Genomic DNA, 25,044 nt, shown 5'->3' on the forward strand with positions numbered 1-25,044 from the left:
CCTAAGTCAAATTCTAGGACATAAAAGTTCAGAAAAGCAATCATAAAGATCACTGCCAGTTACGGTGATACACATCTGTGATTCTCTACCTTCTTAGGGCTGGAGCAGGAAGCTCAAGGCCAGCTTTAGCAACACAGTAAACCAACTCAAAAAAAAGGGGGGGGAGGAAAACAAACAAGCAAACAAGAAAAGTCAATCACACCGTAAACTCAATTTGTTGAAATCCTGTTGTATTAACAAGATATGACAAATTACCTCTTTAAATACTGCCTGTTCATAATAATGTTGTTTGTGTTGTGTGCCTTTCACCTAATTGTTAGGGCTTGGAAAATTTCTAATAGCTCTATTTCTTCTCATAGGGCATCTATTAGATGCTACAAACATTATGACTGTTGTATCAACTAACCATTTTATTTTATATTTAAAAAGATTCTTTTCATTTTATCTCCATGGTGTTATATCTGCTTGTATGTATTGCATCACATGTGTGCCTGGTACTCAAAGAGGCCAGAAGAGGGCAGCAGATCTCCTAGAACTGGAGTTATATACAGCTGTGAGCTGCCATGTAGGTGCTGGGAACCAAATCTGGGTCCTCTCCAGGGAGAGCCAGTGCTCTTAACAAACCATTGAGTCATCTCCAGCCCTACAATTAACCATTTTAACAGCTTAGTAGTGATCCATTGCAAGGATACATGAAAATGTTTGTAATTCCGTATTTTTATCTTTAAATTCTTTAATGAATACTTACATTTTCTACTTTTTACTTTCAAAATCTGTTGAGGCTGGGCGGCGGTGGCACACACCTTTAATCCCAACATTCAGGAGGCAGAGGCAAGAGGAACTCTGCGCCTGGTCTACAGAGCGAGATCCAGGACAGGCACCAAAACTACACAGAGAAACCCTGTTGGGGGGGGGGGGGCGGGGAGGGGGAGGAGAATCTCTGTTGAGCCTGGTGGTACATGCTTTTAATTCTAAAACTTGGGAGGCAAAGGTAGGTGGATCTCTGAATTTAAGTCCATCCTGGTCTACAGAGTTTTCCAGATTCCAGGACAGCCAGGCCTACAAAGAGAAACTCCATCTTGAAGGGGGGAAAAAAATGAATCTATAAATTGTCCTATATACGTTATCTTGCTATCATGGCTGTTTCAAATTACAATGACAAGACGGTAAAAATGTCAAGCAACAAGATGAACAAAAAGAATAACTCCAACATCACAAATACTTGTAATCAAAAGGTAAAACAATTTAGCACTCAATTCAAAAAACTACTTCAGAATGAATGTTTTTCAGAGAATAACTTAATGTCAACAAAAATGCAAAACCAAAACAACAGCATCTGGTAGCTAACAAAAACCTTGAGAAAAAACTAGCCTTCCTATTAAACATATTCTACTTAAAAACAACAATTTACATCAATTCTGGTATCATTATCTACTTTTTGTTTGTACTGTTGTATTGGGAATTAAACCTATTCATGTTTTTAAATGTTTCCTAAATCACATAACCTTCCTCATAAATGTTACATGAAACTTTCATAAACACTAATATAAAAGATTAATAATTAGATAATTACTAGCACAGTAATTATGTTTAATTTATCTAAGAACATATAATACTCATTTTCACTTGTAAACAACATGTTATCAGCTTTTATTTGATGCCTATTTAGCAAAACTGTATTATAATGTTCAATATTTTCCATTTTAATTAGCATATTCTTATAATTCCTGATATTGAATATGTCTTTAAGTATTTAGTGCTGAAAGGTGATATGCATATGTATACCAACACTGCAAATTGTAAATCTCTGGAAGAATTACTTCAGTATATAAGCCTAAAGACACAAAAATGGCTATAAACCCATACAACAAAACATACAAGACTATATTCCTCAAATGTTGCCGTATCTAACACAATGAAAAGCAATTGCAATGCCCTATGGAAAACTAACACCTGCAGGAAAAGATGCAGTTTGGCAAGTGCTGGGCCTGTCCATTCATCACTTAGCTCTCAAATGTTCAAGCACTCCTCCTCTCCCTTCCTGTGCACTCAGTGGATAGAGTAAAAGCACACAGAGCTTACAGTGTTCTTGCTGAGCTCACACAACTACACAGCTGAACCTATTACTTGGCCTTAAAAACGCTGTCTTTCAGAGAACAAGTTTTAATGTGCATTCAAGTTCTAGACAGAATATCTGCTCTATAGAAAAAAAAAAAAATCAATCCCCATCAAAACGTTACTATTTTTAAAAGGCTCAACTAATGAAGGTGCCTAAAACTAACACTAAAATATGAAAAACATGAAATAATGTCTACATTGTGCAAGGTAAATGCAACATATACATGTAACCCTAACAATTTCACAGTCCACAACATCTCAAAATATTATTCACTCAACAGTATTTTTGTAAAGATTCTGAACAATGGTTTCTTAAGTTAGTAGATTTAATCCATTAGGTGAGGCTATTTCATTTTATCTATATCTTACAGCATATTGTTAATATTTTACAAAGCTTTAGATATTATGAAAAAGAGTTGGAACATTTTTTTGGCATGTTACTAAACCATAAAAGGCCTGTCAAAAAACAAGGAGAAACTGTCTAGCTGGTTGATCATGCTGTGCTGGCAATTTCTCAAACATCTGCTAAAGGTCAGATTTCCATTGCATGGAACCAATCAATGGAACTACACAATTCTCCCAGCACTCTAAGAAGCTAAACAAAGACCACTATTTTACATAAGTAACAGAGCACACTTGGCTTTGTAATAAATTACAGCAAAGTCTAATTCTTTCTTATCAGAGAATTCATACGTTCAAAGAACACTTCTGAACTTCAATTTATATTTTAACTTAAATTATGTTTACTGTGTTTACAAAGTATGAATATTATAAAAACTCTACCTTTCCATTTGGTAAAAACTGATTTTTACTTTTATATTACAAAAAGTACAATATGTCCTAATGAAATTTTAAGACAATTTTAACAATAAATGTAGTTGTTTTTACTATCTGTATACGTGTTAATAGGTTACTTCCTTCAGTGGAACTCATTCTGCAGCTCATTCACATTTGTTGTATTTCTCGAAAGCAGTATTGTTATAGTAACATTAAGATTTGTTTTCTGTGATCAAAGAGACTGACATCAGGACTGGTGAGACAGCTCAGTGCTTAAGAGTGCTTACTGCTCTTGCAGAGGACCTGGGCTTGCTTCCTAACACCTATGATCAGGTGGCTCACACCACCTATATAACTCAGGCTTCAGGGAATCTGATACCCTACTCTGGCCTCCATGAGCTCCTGCAAGCACATGGTACACATAAGCCCACAAACAACATATATAGTAATTTTTAATGTGACTGTCACCAAATTTTTTAAAAAACTGTTTTTGCTCAAAACACATAAAAACATTCCATACTCTACAACTCAGGAAATCTGAATAGCTATTTAAACAATAATTGAACACAAATTACTAAAGTATAAGGAAATTATCCTAAGTATGCTCAATCTATGGGAGGTTCAGGGAGTGGATATTTGTATGTTTTGAGACATGGTCTTACTATATAGGCCAGAATAGACTGAACTCCCCATCCCCCTAAGACAGGGTTTCACCATGCTGCCTTGGCTGGCCTGAAGTGCACTAGTACACCAAGCTGGCCTCCAACTCCAAAGAACCACCTTCCTCTGACTTACTGAGTGCTGAGAATGAAGGCAAGCATCACTACACCTGGCTGTGTTTCTGTTTGTTGTTTGTTTGTGTAGACAAAGTATCAGTAGCTCTAACTGTCCTGGAACCCTCTAAGTAGATCAGACTGACCTCAAACACAGAGATCCACCTCATTCTGCATCCTAAATGCTGAGATTAAAGGCATGCTCTACCATGCCTGGCCTCTGGCTCTTTTTTTTTTAAGATGTTACATTTAAGATAAAATTTAAAGTTCATATACTTTTCAAATTATTATGCTGCTGTCAAAGTTTCGTAAGTATATTACAAGAATAAATTACAAAGGACCAGAATGGCAAATATCTTCTAATAGAAGTTCTGAATGTATTTAGTCAATATATGAACGGTCTTGAGAATGAGTAAATTTAAATGTCAGTGGCCATTTCCTTGTGGATAAAAGTCTACCAAAATAGCCTTAGCGCTTGGGAAGTAGAGGATCTCTGAGTTCCAGTCCAGCCAGAGCTATGCAGTGAGGTGTCTCCGGAAAGGACACTCTCCAACCTGCTGAGCTGCCTACAGGCAGTGCAGGTTCTCCGCCTTGTGAACTGCCTGCCATGCTGGGGTGGGCTTTGGCGGTGCAGCTGTCTTGGAGTCCGTTCTGCTCCTATGGTAACTCCATACCCACACTACTGTAAGTAACCCCAATGAAGATGGACTTTGGTGCTGTCTGTACTTTGGTCTGTCTGAGGCTCCCTATCTGGGATGAGCAAACATTTGTGTTGTGTCTCCCCAGGGAAAGTTTTGACAGTTTGGACATACTTGAGCCACTGAGGAAAAATGAGACTCAAGTGAGACTTAATTTTATTTCTTGTAATGTCTTCAAACTTATACATAGTAAATCTGGATGGGATGGAGGAATGGAGAGGCACTGAATAACTAACAGCTGCTTAGTGTCTCCTCAATGTTATTAATTTGAGATTAACTTGGAAACAGTGCAAGATTGATTAGACATTTGTCAGGATACATGATACAGAAATACTATACTGTAGTAATTTTCAAAGTGTGGTTGCCAGCTAGCGTTGTTGGGAGAACCTTCATTTTTCTGTTGTTTAAAAAAAAAGCCTTTAAAGGCCGGGCAGTGGTGGCGCACGCCTTTAATCTCAGCACTCGGGAGGCAGAGCCAGGCGGATCTCTGTGAGTTCGAGGCCAGCCTGGACTACCAAGTGAGTCCCAGGAAAGGCGCAAAGCTACACAGAGAAACCCTGTCTCGAAAAACCAAAAAAAAAAAAAAAAAAAAAAAAAAGCCTTTAAAGGGCCTTTGAACTATGCCTGTTTTGAGCTACTATAATTCAATTAAAAATAATAATAATTTTGTATAGACCTTTCAAAGATTAAGTATCTTAGTATGATTATATTTTTGGAAAATAACATAATCATCATTTTTATTTAGAATCATTAGCCTTATATAAAATAGAGATTATTAGCGTGAAAACGTGATTGAAACATTTTAAAAAATTAAAAATGTCTTTTTCTTATATCAGAAAATAATATGGCTTTCTAGCTTATTCTAGTTTATTATTTTATTACTGGCTTATTCCAGTTGTCTTACAGTAATCCTGAAAAACTGATTAGTTAGGGCCCAACTTATAAATCTCATACATGAAAGCAAACCATACACATAAAATTAAATATTTTTAAAAGGTGGCATGCTTTTAACATATGGATATGTTAGATTATCAGCCTATTAAATGTTATAAACACAATAAAAACTTACTTTTCTACCTATATGGCTCTCAATGAAAGGATTTATCTTTTTCAAGTATACAGAGTATGAAAAACAGTGGTGATGGTCTGACTGAAACAGAAGACAGAAGTATACCACTTACAAAGCACAATGGTAATTTTCCCATTTTCATATTAATGATAAAAATAATAAAAAACTTCTCTCAAACTATCTTGTGACAAGACATATAACACAAACAGAAATCTGCCTGACTTGTTTATACTCTTTCTCTCAAAAACATTTTTATTAAAGTTAGAATACATCAGCTAATCATCACCAAGTCCCTAAAGTCATCTCTATCTAGAATCGTAGGAGCCAGCAGAAGCTAGGCTGTAACAACCACCAGATTCTTGTGAGCTCTTTTAATTGCATACACTTTCTTTGAAGACTGGGCCATTAAGTTATTGATCATTACTTCTGAACCATCTACTAAAGCCCCCACCACCCGCTCACCCATGTATCCACAACCAGATTTAATAAAGAAAATATAAGACACTGTGGTAAATGCTTAACACATTTCCTCGAATTCTTCTAACAGTCGTTTAGGCAAAATATTCTCTATTTGATAAATCAGGAAAAAGTCTCTGGTTAAATATTTTAAAGACACACAGGAAATAGCTATGAATATCTGTTTCAAGTCACTAATTCAACCAAGTATGTAGGAAAGTATGTGAGGCTGAGGAAAACTCGGCAGCAATCAACCAAGCAGAGAACAGAAGAAAAGGCAGGGGAGTCTCAGGAAGAGGGGAAACCACAGAAAGCAGTAAAAGGCACTGCCACGTCCTGAAGAACCAAAGTTCTCTTAACATCTATAAATTCAAGGGACCTCCATTCCCCTTTGCATATGGTTTAGACTGAATTCTGATAGCAACCTCATTCCTCAACCTCTCAAAGAATTCCTTACATTCTGTTATTGGGAGACAGTGTAACACAAAGGAGAATGGACACAGATGAGACAGCTCAAAACCCATGCTTGCTGTCTCAAGCTGTTAATGCTTGGGAAGTTTAAGAGAGGATTGATCCTTCCTATCCAGAAGTTAAGGACCAGCCTAGGCAACATACCAAGACATCATCTTTTAGAAACAAAAACAAAAAAATCAGAGTCAAAAAACCAAAAACCAACCACCAACCAGGGGGTTCATCTTTCTGAGCAGGCTGTGGCAATGGGTACAGGGAAGCTCTAAGTCATTCACTCTTGCTCCTGACTCAACTACCACAGTCAAGATGCAGGATGGCAGCCAAAGCTTTTGAGGGTACCTTGGTGGTTGGTGATTTATTGAATTAGAACTGCCCTTAGCAGCTACAATGTAAAAGTCTCTGAAGGTGTGTGCTGACTCTAGAAGAGGCACAAAAGAAAATCTCAAAATGCAATGACCAGTTCACATGCCTGTCAGGACTTCAAGAGTCACTACAAGATAAACTGCTTTTTCTAAAACATGAGATCATCCTAGACCGAGTCCTTCTGAGAGACAGTTATACAAACAGGAGCTATGGTGGTTTGAATGAGATGTCACCCATAGTCTCACGCTCTTGAATGTTTGATCCCCGTTGGTGGTGCTTGTTGGAGGATGTGTGTCACTGGGGGAGAGCTTTCTTCCCTTCTTCTGCTTCCTGCTTGTGGTTCAGGACATAAGCTGTTAGCTTTCTAGTTCCAACTGCTGTGCCTCTATTCTGCCATTGTAGACTCTTACCCCTCTGGAACTACACACCCAAATAAATACTTTCTTGTGTAAAGTGCCTCGTTCATGGTGTTTTATCACAACAGAAAAGTATAGGAGCTATCCATAGTAAGCTAGGAATAGAAGTAGAAATCAATCTTACAGATGTCTGTCACCTTCTTTCCTCTTCTGGTACTAGTACTGAGGATTCATCCCTAGATGCATGCACTCTACCATTATGTTTTATATATAATATTCACAGACCCTCCTCCCCCTTCCTTATCACCTTACATCTTTAAGTACTCCTAATCATTTCATTTTGTATTCTCTTATATCTGTACTCTCTATTTCCACTTAATGCTCCCCCCCCCTTTTTTTTTTTTTTTTTTTTGGTTTTTTGAGACAGGGTTTCTCTGTGTAGCTTTGCGCCTCTCCTGGAACTCACTTGATAGCCCAGGCTGGCCTCGAACTCACAGAGATCCGCCTGGCTCTGCCTCCCGAGTGCTGGGATTAAAGGCGTGCGCCACCACCGCCCGGCTACTCCCCCCTTTTTTATCCAATTTTCCTGTTCTAATCATCATCCACAAAAATCACATAGTAGCTAGCTGATAAATTAAAGAGTTAATGTCAACATATCCTGGTAATAAATAAGACAGATGACTGGTCCCTTTTTATTGCCCCACCCAACTCCTTTGTTTTCATCATCATATTCAATCACTTCAAATTATTCAGTTTTTCCATAGCTACCATCATCTTAATATTCTACTCTGCTCATTCCTTTTTATATTTTTAGTGCTGGTGTTTCTAAATTTTATTATATGACAATTTCATGCATATACATAATGTATTTTGATTATACCCATCTCCCATTCCCCCCTCCTCATCACTCCCAACACATTCCTTTCCTACTTTCTTGTCCTTTTGTTTTTTCTTTTTCATTTTTTGAGGGGGAATTCACTTACTCCAGTTAGTGCTGCCTGATTGTGAGCGGGGACAGGCAATTACCCATAGCTACAGTCTAAATTTTAAATATTGAATAAGTGTATACAAAGTTTATATATTCCAGAATACTTCTGTCTAACAGCACTTACTATTTATTAAGCAGTGCTCTGAATGCTGCATATGTATGATAGTAAATGACTGACTGGTCATTGCAGCTGGTGAGATCTTCCACAGGAGGAAATAATTCTAGAGTGGTTAAATGAGAAAGAAACAAGCGAGCAAAACAACTGTCTAATGATCCAAGGGACTTATCTCATTAAGAGCTGGTTGCTAGCAAACAAGTAAAAAAGTAAAGTATCCTAAGTCACCAGGGAGAAATAATCAATTTGAGGGCTTGCTATATAATTTCCTCCTAATTTTACCCTCACACTGAGCATAAAACAGTTGTCAGTTCCTCTTAGTAAAGCTCTGACACAGGAAACATACAACATGATTTCAACTATATCACATACATAAAATATATAAAGACAGCTTTATGTGTACATGTATTTGTTCTTTTGGGCTCTCAATTCTCTTCATCTTCCCAAGAGTTGATGACAGTCATGTGATACCACATCATGCTATTCTTTTAGATTTAATGAAAAGGAACAAGTAAACTTAAATTTTCTAATATATATAACTCTTGCCTGCCTTTATGTGCTTGGCCATTGAGCCAACCTATCAGCAAAAGTAGTACAATACTTCTCTAACTACCCTTTTCTTTAATATCTACAGCATGTAGTGTAATTATACATTATGATGTGAGAAATAATCTTTAATTCTGGGGTGGTTCCCACTCTTGCCACAAAATATATCCTACCTTTTCTGGCATAACTTCTTTAACTCTCTAACAATTTAATTTCAACAACTACCCAGAATTAGGGGTAGACTCCACTGTATAAAAGCTCAGTCCTCATCACATACCTATTAACACAGTTTAGTGACAGTTTAGTGTAGAAAGACTAAAATGGTACAAATGTTTTGTGAAAATTATCAGTTATAGCGTAAAGGTGTAGAATGGAATCTTTGTGTATAGGAAACTTTTATAAAATTGATATTCCAATTCAAAAGAGGGGTAGGGCTTACTCCTACAGAACTGCCCTCACTTTAGACACCACAGGGAAGTATAGGGTTACTCAAACTTCTCTGCAACCAATTATTAGCTACAAAAATCAGAATTTCCACAACCACCTCCCTTCTCTGGTTTAGTAATTTACCGAACAATTCACAAAACTCAGAAAATTACTGTTAGTGGTTTATTATAAACAATGCAATCTAGTAACTGTCAACTGAAAGAAATACAAAGAACAGGAGTATTTCCATGCCCTCCACCATTTTGCCCATCCTTTCAATACACTTGGTTTTTCAACATGGAGCTTACCCAAGCCCATCTGTCATCTAGGGGTTTTTAATAGCAGCTTTCTCACAGGTCAATGTGATGATATATTGTGTCCTCCAAAGTACTGTGCACCCTAATAAAGCTTATCTGAGGATCAGAGGAAAAAGCCAGCCACTATATTAAACACAGAAGTCAAGCAATGGTAGCACACATCTTTAATCCTAGCATTGGGGAGGCAGAGATCCCTGGATCTCTGAGTTCAAGGCCACACTGGGGAACAGAGCCAGGCATGGTGACACACTCCCGCCTTTAATCCCAGCATTAACCATAGAAGTCTGTACAGACAGGAAGTGATGAAGCTGGGCGGAGAGAGAAAGTGAGATCCGGAACAAAAAGGCATACAGGTGTGGTTATACAGGAAGTAGGTCTCTTTGGCTGAGGATTTCCAAGTGGTAAGAACATGGCTAGCTTCTTTCTGCTTTACTGATCTCTCAGATTTTACCCCAATATCTGGCTCCAGGTTTTTTATTAATAAGAATGTTTAGCAATTCATCTTACAGGTCAAGGCTATGGCTATTGAAGATGAACTATCTACAGCCCCTTTCCCATCCTTCAAGAATTAGGAAGCAAGGATGGGAGTTCAACTTCTAATCAAGGTGCAGTTTTTGCAGTGATCAATCCTTATCCTGAAGCCATCTAGAAGCCTACCAAGGTTCATCTTCTCACAGAACAAGACTCTCTTATAACCATTTTATCTCAATAAATCCCAAGTATTCAATAGTCTGCATTAGAAACTACAAACAACAAATATATATTTCCTATGCCACAACTGTGTATACATTAGCTGAATACATTAATCATCTCTCTTCATTCTAAGTACTATTGATAAGTTTACTTCTTAAACTTTGGATGAGTTCATTATGTTACTATTTAATTAACACTTGATATTTATATATTCAAACACCTATATATATAAAAGTAATTGAGTTTTCTGATTTCGTTCATGAATATTACAAAATTCACTGAGTTTGTTAGTTTTTTGTTACTAATGTATCTCAAAGAATTCAAGATAAATATTACAAACTTCTAAGGCTCTTTTTGGTTATGAAGTCAACAAACGTACTGCCTGCTAAGTAGTGTATCCAGCACTGGGAATGTGGCAGCTACAAAGCAGACAAACTTGTTTCGTAAGGCAATTCAATTCCAGTGCACAAAACAAAGGGTGAAAAAAGCACAAATAAACAGAGTAAGATAAAAGAAAATATTGCGAAGGGAAATGGTGAATTTTAGATAAGGTTTCCAGAGTCAGCCACAAGTGGCAAATCTGTTGATATTTCAACAAACTTAGAGGAAGTGAGGGAGACATGCAGAAATCTTAGGAAAGAGCATTCAACATAGACACCCAAGTGTTAGGGTTACAAAGCAAGACCATATTAAGCATATTCGAATAGCAAACAGGACCACTACATATGGACTAGTAACAGAATACAACATCAAAATGAGATATGGAGAAGTTGTGGTTGAAGAGCTGCTCAGGTTACTACGAAGCCTCTATAGTAAGTAGCTTAGAAGTCTTTTTGGAGACTTTAATCATAGGAAGGCATGACTGATTGTTATAGACACTACACATTTTTATGAGTAAGGAAGACTAGTTAGGCAGTTAAGTACCTACCTACTAGAAACTAATTAATGGGCTACTAGAACCAGTTAGAAAGATAATGAATGATCTAAGCAAAATACAATGGTGATTTAATTAAAATAGTAACAAAAGAGGTATGATATGGTGGGATTCTGGCTAAATTCTGAAAATTGAACCAAAAAAAGACTTTTGTTAATGATCTGGATGAACTATAGGAAAAAGATTAAAGGATATCTATCTATAGGGAACCTGGACAAGACTAATGATGACATCATCATTGGATGGGGAAGACGCAGAGCAGGTTAATTTCTATCAGGAGCTCAATCACGGACCTGCTAAATTGGACATGGTTCAGTTATTTTAAGCAAAAATATCTAACTGAATGTTCCACATGGTTCATTCCGTATCTTGCCATTCATAATATGTAGTTTTCCTTTTTTATATTAGCACTATTATATAGGAAAAGAATAAGATTGTGTGCAACTGTTCATTTACACAAAGAAACTCCAGACAAGTACATTTAAAATTAATAAAGATGATTTCTTAAAAGAAAAGACAAAGAGTTGCTGGCCAGTGGTGTCCCACACCTTTAATCCCAGCACTTGGGAGGCAGAGGCAGGTGGATCTCTGAGTTCGAGGCCAGCCTGGGCTACAGAGTGAGTTCTAGGATAGTCAGGGCTACACACAGAAACCCTGTCCAAAAAAAAAAGGAAGGAAGAGAGAGAGAAAGGAAGAGAGAGAGAGAGAGAGAGAGAGAGAGAGAGAGAGAGAAGGAAGCAGAAAGAATGGGTATATAATTCATTGGTAGAAAGCTTGCTTAGCTTATATAAAACCCAAGTTCAATTGCCAGTACTGCAATGAAGAGTACTAAATGAAGATAAAAATGTACCTTTTCACATTGTTTTTGGTACTTACTGAACACAGAGAGCAAATCTTAAAGCAATTCTTGGTCTTCCATCCCAAATCTAGTATCAAAGAATCTGAGTGTGAGGCATAGGGGAAAAAGGGGGGGGGGGTACTTTATTTAGGGTTTTTTTTTTTTATTGTTGTTTTTCGAGATAGGGTTTCTCTGTGTAACAGCTCTGCTGTCCTGGAATTCACCCTGTAGAACAAACTGGCCTCAAACTCACAAAGATCCGCCTGCCTCTGTCTCCTGAGTGCAGGTATTAAAGGCGTGTGCCAACACTGCACAGTTTATTTAGTGTTTTAAATGTTTGTGTGTAAATATGTGTGTCTGAATGTGAGTTTGTATGCTGAGATGCAGTGCCTACAGAAACCAGAAGAGGACATCAAGATCCCCTAAAACTGGAAAAACAAGCAGCTGCAAGCCACATTGGTACTGGGAATCTGACTGGGTTCTCTGCAAGAAAAGTAAGTGCTCTTAACCATAGAGCCATCTCTCCAGGCCCTGCCATGAGGCCACTTTCAGTATGTTACTGTCATAGTCTTCATACACATAAAGTAGCTTAGCCCTACCTACTGAGAGACAGCAATGAATACAAGAAACAAAAGTTGTTAATCATTGACTTCAATCACATATATTAGGTTCTTCTAGGTTCCGCTGAACTTTCCACAACTTTGTATTTCAAAGGGCTTAGTAGTAACTGTCCTAAAAATAAGTATATGGCTATATACTTAAGAATCAGTGGGAAGATAAAATACATTAATTAATTTGTTTCTTTATTTTGGAGGCAGGGTTTCACTATGTAGCTCTGACTGTCCTCGAACTCACTACATAGACCAGGCTGGCCTTAAACTCAGAGCTCCACCTCCTCTGGCTCCCAAGTGCTTGGATTAAAGGTGTGCACCACTATGTCTTTATTCAGATGGGTAATGCAGAATAAATTGGTTTATCTTTAAAAAATTCAATTTAGCATTACAATGATTAGATATATTAAAATCTAAATCAACAACACATTTTAGAATACAACAGAAATGGTCTCTAACGCCTGTTAAGTATTACCAATATTAATTTTAACAAACCAAATTATTGTAGGGTACAATTGAGCACAAATACTAAAAAGAGAACCTATCTATGGATTTAAAAAGAAGAAGAAATCCTATGCTAAATATCTTCAAAGCTGTCTTATATAAAATGGCAGCGCATAACTACATCCATATACTGACACTGTGCTTCTTTCTCTGCTGTTCCTCTGAACTTGAAGATGTTTTAACAGATGGAGCAGATCTTTCAGGCTAAGTAGCATCTTTCACAAGACGGAATTAGTCATGTAGACTTCTTCCTAGATTAGAGAAATCCTAACAACTAATTCTAGGGATGCTGGCTGTTTCTACTACAATGTTAACATTCTCTGGCATGTCATAAGCAGTCTTCTGCATTCAATATAAATAATTTCTATAACAATACATCAACATAGCAAATAAAAGAACTTTGAGATGATGGTAAAGAAGTCAAACTCAAACATTCAATACTTGATGTGATACTAATGTAAACAGTTCCATTTAACAGATAATGGGCTTTTGGAAGAAAAAAATCATTAAGGAGGTGAGATAAAAACTAAATAAAAATATTAAGACATTTGTATTTTTCATTCATTCTCTTCTCTGTGCATAAAAGTTTTTCACAAGATATCAACAGTTTAGTATCACTTCCAATAGATAGGAAGCCTCAATATTTTTTAAGAGAGAGAATGAAAACTTATACATATCTGCTTTTACAGATAGACTACTACCAATATATTGCTCTTGATAGTCTGCCTACTGAAAATTATGCCATTTTAACATGACAATTTTTAATTTCAGATACAACATAAACCCTGGAGTCAAACATAAATGGTGCCTACAATGCTGGACATGGTGGTTCATGTCTTTAAGCCAAGCACTGGAGTGGTAGAAGCAGACATATCTCTACAAGTTCAAAGCCATCCTGGTCTATACAGTTAAGTTTCAGGCCAGCCAGGAATACTTAATGAGACCCTTTCTCAAAACAACAAACAAAAGATCAAAGCAAAAAACAAAGTAGTAGTTACAGACAGATTTGTGAAGCCTACAATGAATGCTGGGGAGAAAGAAGGTTTGGACCTGGTAGTAGTACAAACTGAAGGTCTCTCTCCCAATTTAGGGAAAGAGATGTGCAGCAACAAATAACTAACAGTCAAGATGAACTTGCAAATGACTTCAATTGAAATCTCAAAAAGCAACTGATTTCATGCAACAATACTAAATTAAACTTATACATCATGTATTAGATCCAAATGCAGGGCAGAGGTAATACATTGAGACTGAAGAATGACCAATGCCTACATGGCGTATCTATGCCTACATAAAGAAGTGCAAGGTAGAGTAATAAAACAATTTTGTAAAGAAAAACTAAGCAGGCAAAGGACTAACCTCACTTATCAAATTAAAAGATAAGTGAACTATATTTAAGCAAAAATAACAGCCATGAATTCAAGGCCATCCTGTGCTAAGTACATAATGAGTTCTAGGCCAGCCTAATCTACAGTACAAAAAGATCCTTTCTCAGGGCTGGAGAAACAGCTTGGTATTAAGAGCATTTGTTGCTCTTGCAGGTCGCAGGTTCAATTCTCAGCACCCATGTGGTGGCTCACATGTAAATTCAGTTCCAGGGAATCTAACACCCTCTGAATTCTGCACCAGACACATACATGGTGCACATACACAAGCAATGGAAAGACTTATTAAATAAGATAGCAACTAAGTCTAAAAGAGAAAAGACCTCATCTCAATCAATGTAACAAATCCACCACACACACACTCACTAAAATTACAGATCTGTTTTTTTTTTATTTTGAAAGTTTGCAAACTACAAGCTATTTGAAAAAGCAAAATGGCAGAATATCAAGAGATGGTAGATCTGAAATCAGAAACCTGCATTCATATTCCTGCCTTGATACTGGTTATGTGATTTCAAAATTCTCAAGTTCCTTTATTTTTGAGGCTTAAAAAAAAGAAGAAGAAAAACAGACATCACGCCAGGCATGGCGGCACACATCTCTAATCCCAGCACTCAGTAGGTAGAGGGTGGGTGCATCTCTGTGAGTTCCAGGCCAGCCTTGTTTACACAGTGTTCCAGGCTAGTCAGAATTACACAGTGTGACCATGTCTCAACACACACACACACACACACACACACACACACACACACACACACGCACAGACTTTAAAATACCAACCATTTCACAGCATTATCACTTAACCATATGAATTTAGTAGACTAATAAATGACTACCTGTGACGTTCAACCAACATTTCAAGATCCCAGAACTAAATGTTCTGTCCAGTTCAAAAATGAGAGCTGAACTACAAATTGAACACTAAGCTTTATTCACAGCAGGTTTATAGAACTACAAATACCTAATGTTCACATTTAGAAACTTTCTACTGAGAGGTTAAGAGTGCACAGTCAGGGTTTTCTTCTGAGGATGTAGTTTCTCTCCCCATATGGGAACATTAAGTCCACTCTACCACTTACACTGAGCCATAAGAAACCACAACATTAATTCAAAGCACAGGAAATGAAGAGGTCTCATAATTCTTAAGCTTCCCTATCTCCTCCATGTGCTGACTGTATGATACTCTGAACGGCCTGACAGGTGCATTCTACTCTAAAAGATCAATGCTATATTTCAAACTATTTTATCTGTGCTGGGGAGTAAGCCCAGGGCCTCATTCATATGAAGCACAATTTCTACCACTGAGTTAAAACCAAGTCCCTAAAATATTTCTAACATAATTCTGAATCTGGTGACTGAATCATTAATAACACATTAGATAATAAACCTAAAAAAAAGATCAGATTCACCACTGTTAAAGTATTAAGTTAGAGACAAAAATTATTATTATAACTTACAAGGATTTGATTCTCATATAAGCCAAACACGAATATTTTAGTCATGTGTGCTTAGACGCTAGTTCCAAGAACAGTATCAGAGCCAAAATTCACACACACACAAAAATGCACACGCAATAAATCAAAACTAAGGAAACAAGGCAACCTAAAATCTGCAATGGTGACTCATCCATGTAATCCAAGTACTAAGGAATCAGAGACAGGAGAACTTGATTCAGACATGGAGTTCTAAAACAGCCTGGTTTACAGTGAGCTCCAGCAAGCCCAAGATTGAGTGAGACTGCCAAAATCCAACAATATCTATACAGGATATTCAATCTAGCAGCATAAAAACGTTTAACTCAGGAGGCAGAGACAAGTGGATCTCTTCGAGTCCCAGGACACCCTGGTCTATACAGAGAGTTCCAGAGTAGCCAGGAATACATAAAGAGATGTGCCCACCCCCAACACACACACACCCTAGAAGTAATGAATATACCAATTAACAGCAAACACACTCCTCACATATGGAGAATCTAAAGAATAAGTGTACTAAGGCTATTTTTTATACATAATCCATGTTAATCTTACAAAAGCTTCACTTTAAGATAAAGACACTAACCTAATTCACAGCAACATTCAAGATCACATACCTGACACTGATCTGTCAAATTAGCAATCACTAACGAAAAAATTCCTTAATACGCTTATATCACCTTGCCAAAGCTCAACATGTGTGTGTGCAGAGAGCGCATATGTGCACTGTGAATGGAAGTCAGGGGACAATCCGAGTCGCTGTTCCTCGAGTGTAAACCACCTTTTGTTTTTTAAAGTCTTTACTTTTTAAGAACATTTGCTTATACACGGGAGAATTTATATGGAGATCACAAGACAGCTTACAGCAGTTGGTCCTCTCCTCCTATCATGGTCCAGAGACCAAACTCAGGCTGTCAGACTGGCAGGCACTTCAAGTGCATTTACATCCACTGCCCATCAAGAGATCTCAAGGTCACCTGTTCTCTCTCTCTCTCTCTCTCTCCCCCCCCCCCCCCCCTTCAGACAGAATCTCTCACTGGCCTGGAACCTGTAGAGCCAGATAGGCTGCATGCCGGCCTGCCAGACAATAAACCCCAGAGAGTCTGCCTGTCTCTGCCTCCTCAGAGCTGGGATTTCAAATGTGCCCTAACACACTTGGGTGTTTTTAGGTATATTCTGAGAGAATCAAACTGAAGTCTTCATGTGTGCCTGTCTTGCCTGCATTTTAAAGACTTTATTATCACCCTAGGTCAATAATATGCTTTTTAATGAAATACACATCCAAGAAAACACATTTCTATTCCTTTCCAAATGTACCTGCTAAAACAGACATATACTACCATAAATGCATTCTTTCCTTCATTTCAGATTAACAAGTCAAAGTTAAGGAACATTATGATCTAGTTTTTTTTACATATTTTAAGTCATCTGAACTATACACTACTTTCACCAAAAAAATTAAATAAGTGACTAAAACCTCAAATGCATAAAGCAATGTATACTACATCATTTCAAGACCTAATATCACAGCTGACGCCTCAAAAATCCAAGAGGGGCCAGAGCACAGGCCTGCCTATAATTCCAGCTGTCTAGGAGGCTGAAGCGCATTTGAGTCCAGACATCCAAGACCAGCATAGACAATTAGACAAAATTTCATCTTTAAAAACAGGAAGAAATCTAAATTCTGTCATCCCCCCAAAAATACTATATATATGTCCAAGTGTTTATAGAAGACAGTTCTGCTGCCTTAGTAACATACAATGAGTACATCCATTATGGAGGCCAACTGTACGCATTTTTTAATACAGTTGAAAGTGAAATTATGTAACACTAGTGCTAAAATATTCTAAATTTTATAGTTTCAAATAATATGTAAGAACCAGTGGGAAAAATATAAACACTATAGGTTCTAGAATGAAAAAAGGGAAATTATACAGTCACAAAGTACTTCTCAAATTGTTGAAGGAAGGCAAAGAGTCACACTGTTTTAGGTCAGAGTGACTTTATATCCAATAAGTAAAATTTATATAGAATGAAATATAGACATATAAATTGTAGGAATCAATAATTAAGAGATAAAGCTTAATGTGTGTAACCAACAATCAGGAGACAGAAAAACAATCTGTCACCTCCTGAAACTCCTTTCTTTTCTTTCCAATCAACTGCCTTGATCCACAGGAAACTTAAATCTTACTATATATATGGTAGAGAATCTTGATTGTAGCCCCAGCTAGCCTTGAACCTCCTTCATCACACTCCGAAGTGCTTGGATTACAAGCATTCAAACCGTGAATAGCTCACAATTTGTACTTTTAAATAACCAGCTTAATATCTTGCTATTTGCAAAAAAAAAAGCATACGCTTATTCCCTCTGTATCATTATTTCCAATGGACCTTTCAATGTTTCAGAGTTTGACTGTCTCCAATACTATCTAAAACTAAAACCATTTTCTAATTTTCATGTAGCTAAGACCATAGGACGGCACAAAATTCTGCTCCATGTTTGCTTTAGAGTCTAAACCATTACCCAAATTATCTTCCAGGTAAAACCCTCAATTCTCCTATTAGAAGAAAGAGAAATTAATTCAGCGCATCTTTACACAAACACAAAGTAATGACTAAGTAAAACCATAACAAGTAATCATTAAGATGAGTAAGTAAAGTTTAAGGGTTCTTTCTCTCTTTTTACACAAAGAATAACCAAGCAGAGTTTTGTAAATTGCCTCTATTCTTACTTCCTTCTATAAGTAACTATTAGCAAATTAACCCCATTTTACACGATTCAAGTTAAACACATGCCACGTGTAATGACGGCAGTAACTGTAGGTAGGAATGGTTTTCAAGAACTCACTCGAGGCTTCCAACAACTATATCAAAATGGTAAATACTCTGCAAGCTACGGTGGATCTGAAACTAAATCTAAATACAAAGGGAAAATTTTTTTAAACTTGCAGGAGAAAAAAAAATCATCCGAGTCGCTATGAACGTCACAAATTCTGTATTTACTGAACAACGCAGGGAAGCTTAGTCAATTCCCCGTCTCTACTCTTCCCCATTCCCTCAATATCATTCCCTAATGAGAATGCACTTGTAACCAACAGAGCGTTTCCTGGCACAAAACCATACGTACACATTAATACTCCCGAAAGATAACACTGACAGTGTCCTATGAAAGTGGAAAATGGGGGGTGGGCGCTACTTAGAAGTGCTAAGTGCCCTTCCAATCTTCATTTACTCTATCTCTGGCCTTTGTGGAGCCATATAAAACTCAGGAACAGGAAACCCTAAAGCACTGTCCGTTTCGAAGAACAACCAAAAGTACAAAATTATGGGAAAGGTTTCAATTACCCCTCATACCAAAAATACTCCCATCGTTTCCGATTACAAAGCCAACCGCAGGCAGGATGGGTTTGCAGCGGGCAAAGCGCACAGAGTTGGGGCCCCGCGTCGCGGGCACTTGGTGGGTCCGCCCCACCTGCCGCCCGCCCGCCCGGCCCGCGCCCCGAGGCTGCGCTCCCCGCCGGCCTGCGCGGAGGGGCGTGCCGCCCGCCCGCCCGCCGGTCCGCTCGCTCTTACCGCCAGGTCCGGGTGGCCGCTGTCGCGGTGGGACACGGCTCGGATGACCCCCGCCCGCCAGCCGCTCCCGCAGCCGCTCTGCCCGCGCTCGGGACGCGCGTCCTCGCCGGCCGCCACGCACAGGAACCGCTTCCCCACCAGCTCGGGCCGCGTCTCCACCGCCATGGCCGCCTCTGCGCCGGGAACGAGCACGGCCCGCTCCTACCGGCCACCCATGCTGAGGAGCCGACCGCAGGCGAGGCGGCCCGCGAGCGAGAGCGCCCCGGCACGCTCGGCGACCCGGAGCCGCGCCGCCCCCGTCCTCCCGCGCGCCCCACAGGCAAACTGACAGGAATGTGCGCGCGGCCGGCGCAAGCGGCGCGCCGTGGCCAGTACCCCTCCGCCCGCACCGCGGCGCGTGTCCTTCCGCGGGCGGGGGGGCGGGGGTCGGCGGGCGCCGCCAAGTAGTGCCGCCCCGCCGGCTGCGCTGCGGCACCGAGCGGCAGCTGCCGAGGGACAGCGGGCCGAGGCCAAGCTGCTTCCGCCGCTCCTTCCTCGTCCTCTCGGAGGGGCGACTGCCGGGGAAGGGCTCGGCTCCCACGCGGGGTCGCAAAGCCAACTCCGGGTGGCCCGCATGTCAGGAGCGACGTTCTTGCGAACACATAGCGCCGTCGTCAAGGAGCCCGAATCCCGCGCGGCCCCCGCTGGGCCGCGCCGCCCACCCCACCGTGCCCGCTCGGCGACCCGCGGCTCTAAAGCAGCATTCCTCCCGGCGGCGGCGGCGGCGGCGGCGGCGATTCTAACTCCGCATCGGAGCTGTTCGGAGATTTACACCTCGCGCCGCCTTTTTAGAGGAACGCCAGACACTGCACCGCGGGCTGTTACCGACGTCCTTAAATTTCACAAACTGTCTCAGCGCCAAGCCGAGTACTCAGCGTACTAGAACACAGTCGGGTAATAAAACGGAAAGCTCCAGAGTCAGTTACTGGAAAAGACCTTGGAAGAAAAGAATCTTAGCCAATCACACTTGAAGACAATAAATGATGTTTACTTCCCGTCCAATCACAACAGGACTTTATAACCCAGACAAAGACAGCTAGGAATTCCTCTTCTGATCGCGCCTCAATTCTCACAATCAAGGCTCCCTCTCAGACACCAGTGAGCAGTTTGATGACCGCATGCTACAGACTTTATTTTAAAGCAGGTTTATGAAATCTTTAATCTAAATCCAAACTGCCATTTTTTAGTGATTATCAACTTCAAAATTTTATCTAATCCAATAAAAATCTCTTCCTAAACTTCCCCCCCCAAAAAAAATGCTCTCTGAAAAGCCTTATAGTAGCACTCTGAGTGTTTATAACAAACACAAAGGACTCTTCACTATCTACAGAACATTCCAAGAAAGCTGTTAAAGCAGGCAAACAGCCATTGGCTATAGAAGAAATGGGAACTACAAGGCTGGGTTGAATTGAGCAGTCTAATTTTTCTTGTCTAAGAAAAAACAAAATTGTAACGCATAAAAGAAAACTATGCACAAAACTGCATGCTGGCGGCTCAGATTTCTCAGGATTTCTTCCCACGTTAGGTTAATAAACCTAATAAAGTAAGCCAGTGAAAGGAGTGCAACATACGTAGACTGTTAAAAGGAGTCTCATACTCAAATACCAAACCTTCAGTGTGAACTGCTTTGTAACCTGGGGCGCAAGGTACTCATTACAGGAATCGGGGCTGGGGACAGAAGGTTTGGCCTAGCTAGTACAAAGCAAGCCCTGGGGTGAGGCCCCAGCGTGGGTGAAGAGTTTTGTTTTTTCTTTTTAAAGAAAACTGATTCCTAACTCTTAATGATGTCCTAATACAAGGAAAGCAGTCCAATAAAAAGCATGTAAATACAATAATAATAAAATAATAAAAACACATTCCGGGTAGAAACAAAGCTTTCATAGGTCATGTATCCCAACAGCTGTTTTTCTTGCTGAATAGGGGCTAACCCTGAACTCATCCATTTGCTTTTCCTTCAAGACTGAGTTTCTCTGTGTAAATCAGGCTGTCCTGAAATGCGTTCTGGAGACCAGGCGGACCTCGAACTCTGTCTCTGCCTCCCAAGTGCTGAGATTAAAGGCATGCACCACCACTGCTAGGCCCTTTTGCTTTTCTCCAGTGCTGGGGTTACAAGTGTGCTGCCACATCCAACTTTAATGGATTTCTACAATTATATCCCAAATTGTCTCCTACAACCCCAAGACTATAGTCAATACCTAGGTTTCATGCTAAGCTATGGCTATTTTGCCTTTGAAGAAACTTGAAAAAGATCTTCAAAAGAAGAGTAAGACTTTGAAGTTTTAGGGTTTCTTTTCTTGGTTTTTTGGTTTGTTTGTTTTTGTTTTTTAGGGATTTTTCTGGCATTTGATTTTGTTTTGTTAAGGAGTATCTGTATTGTTTAATTTTTACTAGCAAATCCTAACTGTAAACAATATGGAATTGAAAGAAATTTTAATATCAGATTTGAAAACTCAGTATAAAAAGTTAGTATTGACTGTCAATTCAGCAGAATGGGAGGGTCATAAGCCTACTAGCAGAAAAGCTTCTAGGCATGCCTGTGAGGGATTATCTAGATTAGACTGAGGTCATTAGATCCATCTTAACTGTGAGCAGCAGGATCCCACAGGCTGGGAGTTGAGGTCATTAGATCCATCTTAACTGTGGGCAGCAGGATCCCACAAGCTGGGAGTTGAGGTCATTAGATCCATCTTAACTGTGGGCAGCAGGACCCCAGGGCTGGGGGTCTTCACTCTAACCAAAGGGAGGAAGTGAGATGAGTACTACCATTTATCACTCTCTGCACCTGACTGGGGCCTGATGGTCCTGCCATTCTTTGCCGCCACGCCTTCCCTACATCATGGACTGTGTACAGGTGAACTGTGACACCCCCCCCCCCCAATCCCAAGCCCTTTCTCCATTACGCTGCTTCTATCTGGTCGCTTTGTCACAGCAACAGAAAAGCAACAATTACACTTAGAATACTGTGTGTTTCATTTGTGAGTTTCCATGTATTATTTCATAAAGATGCTCAGGCCAAGCAGAGTGGCCACACCTTTAATCCCAGCACCTAGTAGGCAAAGGCTGGCTAATCTGAGTTCAAGGCTAGCTTGATCTACAGAACAAGTTCCTGGACAGCCAGGGTTACAAAGACCGTATCTCAAAAAAATAAAAATAGGGGGCTGGAGAGATGGCTCAGAGGTTGAGCACTGACTGCTCTTCCAGAGGTCCTGAGTTCAATTCCCAGCAACCACATGGTGGCTCACAACCATCTATAATGAGATCTGGTGCCCTCTTCTGGCCTGCAGGCATACATGCTGTATACATAATAAATAAATAAATCTTTAAAAAAAAAATTTAAAAAAATAAATAAAAATAAAAGATGTTCATAAAATACCACTATCAATCATGTAAAGGTGCCAGAATTTTTTACTATGCCAGTAAAAAGAGTAGCAGAGGTATTTAATATGTACTCAAAGAAGCTGAAAATGAGAAATATCATTCAGATCTTCTATATTTTCTTTCATTTATGGAGAAATGTCCCTTAACTATGTCTGCACATACACAAGTCAAGCAAGCCTCTCACACCCAGTCCACATAAAAAGGACGACACATTAGGAGATTATATCTGTTTTTTGTTTGTTTGTTTGTTTGTTTGTTTGTTTTAAAGTCACAAAAATCTACTCAGGAAAACCAGCTGGTGCCAGCCATGATGGCTTGCTTGTGGTCCCAAAACAGAAGGTGGAACAGTAGGTTCAGGGACGCAAGGTCGTCTTTATACACACAGCAAGTCTGAGGCCAGCTCAGACTCACCAGAACAAGACAACGAAAGCCTACTTGGTCTGCTTAAGAACTGAAGTGAAGGAAGGGAACTGACTCTAATGATCAAAGTCATGATTATCTACCGTTATCAGTCACTGGTCGACAACGTTTTCATTTGGTATTATCGGCGAGAGGAGAGATTATCTGCTTTCATATGCATTAGTATTCTATACCACTATAAAGGTCTGTTACATTTTGGGAGGAAGGGGGCTAGGTAGGCAAGTATTCTACCATTAAACGCACCTTGAAGTCTACCTAACCTCCAAGAAAACCGTGTTTGGCGCGTGTCTCCTGTAATGTATTAGTTTAGGTTTATGGAACACCTGCGGTATCGGGCACGAGGCTAAGCACTTTACACATGTAATCTTATTTTAAGGATGAGGAAAATGAGGCTTAGCGAAGCATCATAAGCTTGCCTGAGACTACGTATTAAGGAACTAATTTTTGTTTTTTTGAGACAGGGTCTCTCTATGTAGTCCTGGAACTCACTTTGTAGACCAGTCTGGACTTGAACTCACAGAGATCCATCTGCCTCTGCCTCCCTAGTGCTGGTGTTAAAGGCATGTGCCACCACTGCCAGGCTAAAGAACTGATTTTTAAAACTAGGTTTGTAATTTCAAAGAGACTCTGCTCTTAATTAAAAAAAAAAAAAAAAAAAAAACAAACACGCTTTAAAAGAAATGTGCAGGTCAGCTACCAAGCTGATTACTCTTTATTAACATGGCCTATTCATACTTGATTTGCTCAACATTTATTTAGCAATTACTATGTCTCTCACATCTTGAAAGCTTCTGTAAACAGGGCCCTTTTGTCTGCAAAGGTCAAAGCCTACCTGAAAACTCAGACAACAGAAATGCTTTGGTTTGTTGACTTAAGGACTTACCAACAAGGATGGCAGAGATGGCTCAGACGTTAAGAGCACTGGGTGCTCTTCTAGAGGACTCAGGGTTCAACTGTCAGCACCCACACAGCTGCTCACATCTGTGTAACCTCAGCTCCAGGGGATCCTGTAGTTGAGTTTTCTTTTACTCTAGTCCCACGTTGGAATGCCAAAATGTTGTTGGTCAGTTTGGCTCTTTTGGAGGACCCACCACTCAGCTCTCAAATAAATCAAACATGGAGGCTTATTCTTAATTACAAATGCCCAGCCTTAGCGTGGCTTGTTTCATGCCAGCTTTCCTTAAATTATCTCATCTACCTTTTGCCTCTGGGCTTTTACCTTTTCCTATTTCTGTGTACCTGTCTTTCTTACTCAATTGCTGGTTGTGTAGCTGGGTGGCTGGCCCCTTGCGTCCTCCCAGATTTCTTCTTCTATATATTCTGCCTGCCAGAATATGTCCTTTCTCCTGCCTCACTATTGGCCGTATCAGGTGTTTTAAACAGGCAAAGTAACACAACTTCACGGAGTTAAACAAATGCAACACAGAAGAATGCAACACATCTTTGCATCATTAAACAAATGTTCCACAGCATAAACAAATGTAATACATTTTAAAATAATATTCCACAAAACAGGATCCAAGCTTCTGGCTTCCATGGCCACCAAGGATGTATACAATGTACAGACATACACGCAAGTAAAACAACAATACACATAAAATAATTTTAAAGGTAAAAGACAGGATGTATCAAGAGAATGTCATACAAGATACATTTAATGTATTCTTCACATCTTCCACATGTTATAACTTGGGTTTTTTTTTATTAGCTGTCAAATATAA

General features: G+C 39.4%; 1 protein-coding gene across 1 annotated transcript in view; it reads right to left on the reverse strand.

Annotated features, from left to right (window-relative positions):
* The window catches only part of Jmjd1c (jumonji domain containing 1C), a 150,593-nt gene extending 130,858 nt beyond the window's left edge, over nucleotides 1-19,735 (reverse strand). Inside the window, exon 1 of the mRNA XM_059243942.1 lies at nucleotides 19,487-19,735. Within this exon, the coding sequence (XP_059099925.1) occupies nucleotides 19,487-19,651 (165 nt within the window). The 5' untranslated portion in view covers nucleotides 19,652-19,735. The remainder of the gene's footprint in view (nucleotides 1-19,486) is intronic.
* Nucleotides 19,736-25,044: the final 5,309 nt, after the last annotated feature.

The sequence above is a fragment of the Peromyscus eremicus genome, chromosome 16_21 (genome assembly GCF_949786415.1).
Source record: "Peromyscus eremicus chromosome 16_21, PerEre_H2_v1, whole genome shotgun sequence".
NCBI classification, from domain to species: Eukaryota; Metazoa; Chordata; class Mammalia; order Rodentia; family Cricetidae; genus Peromyscus; species Peromyscus eremicus.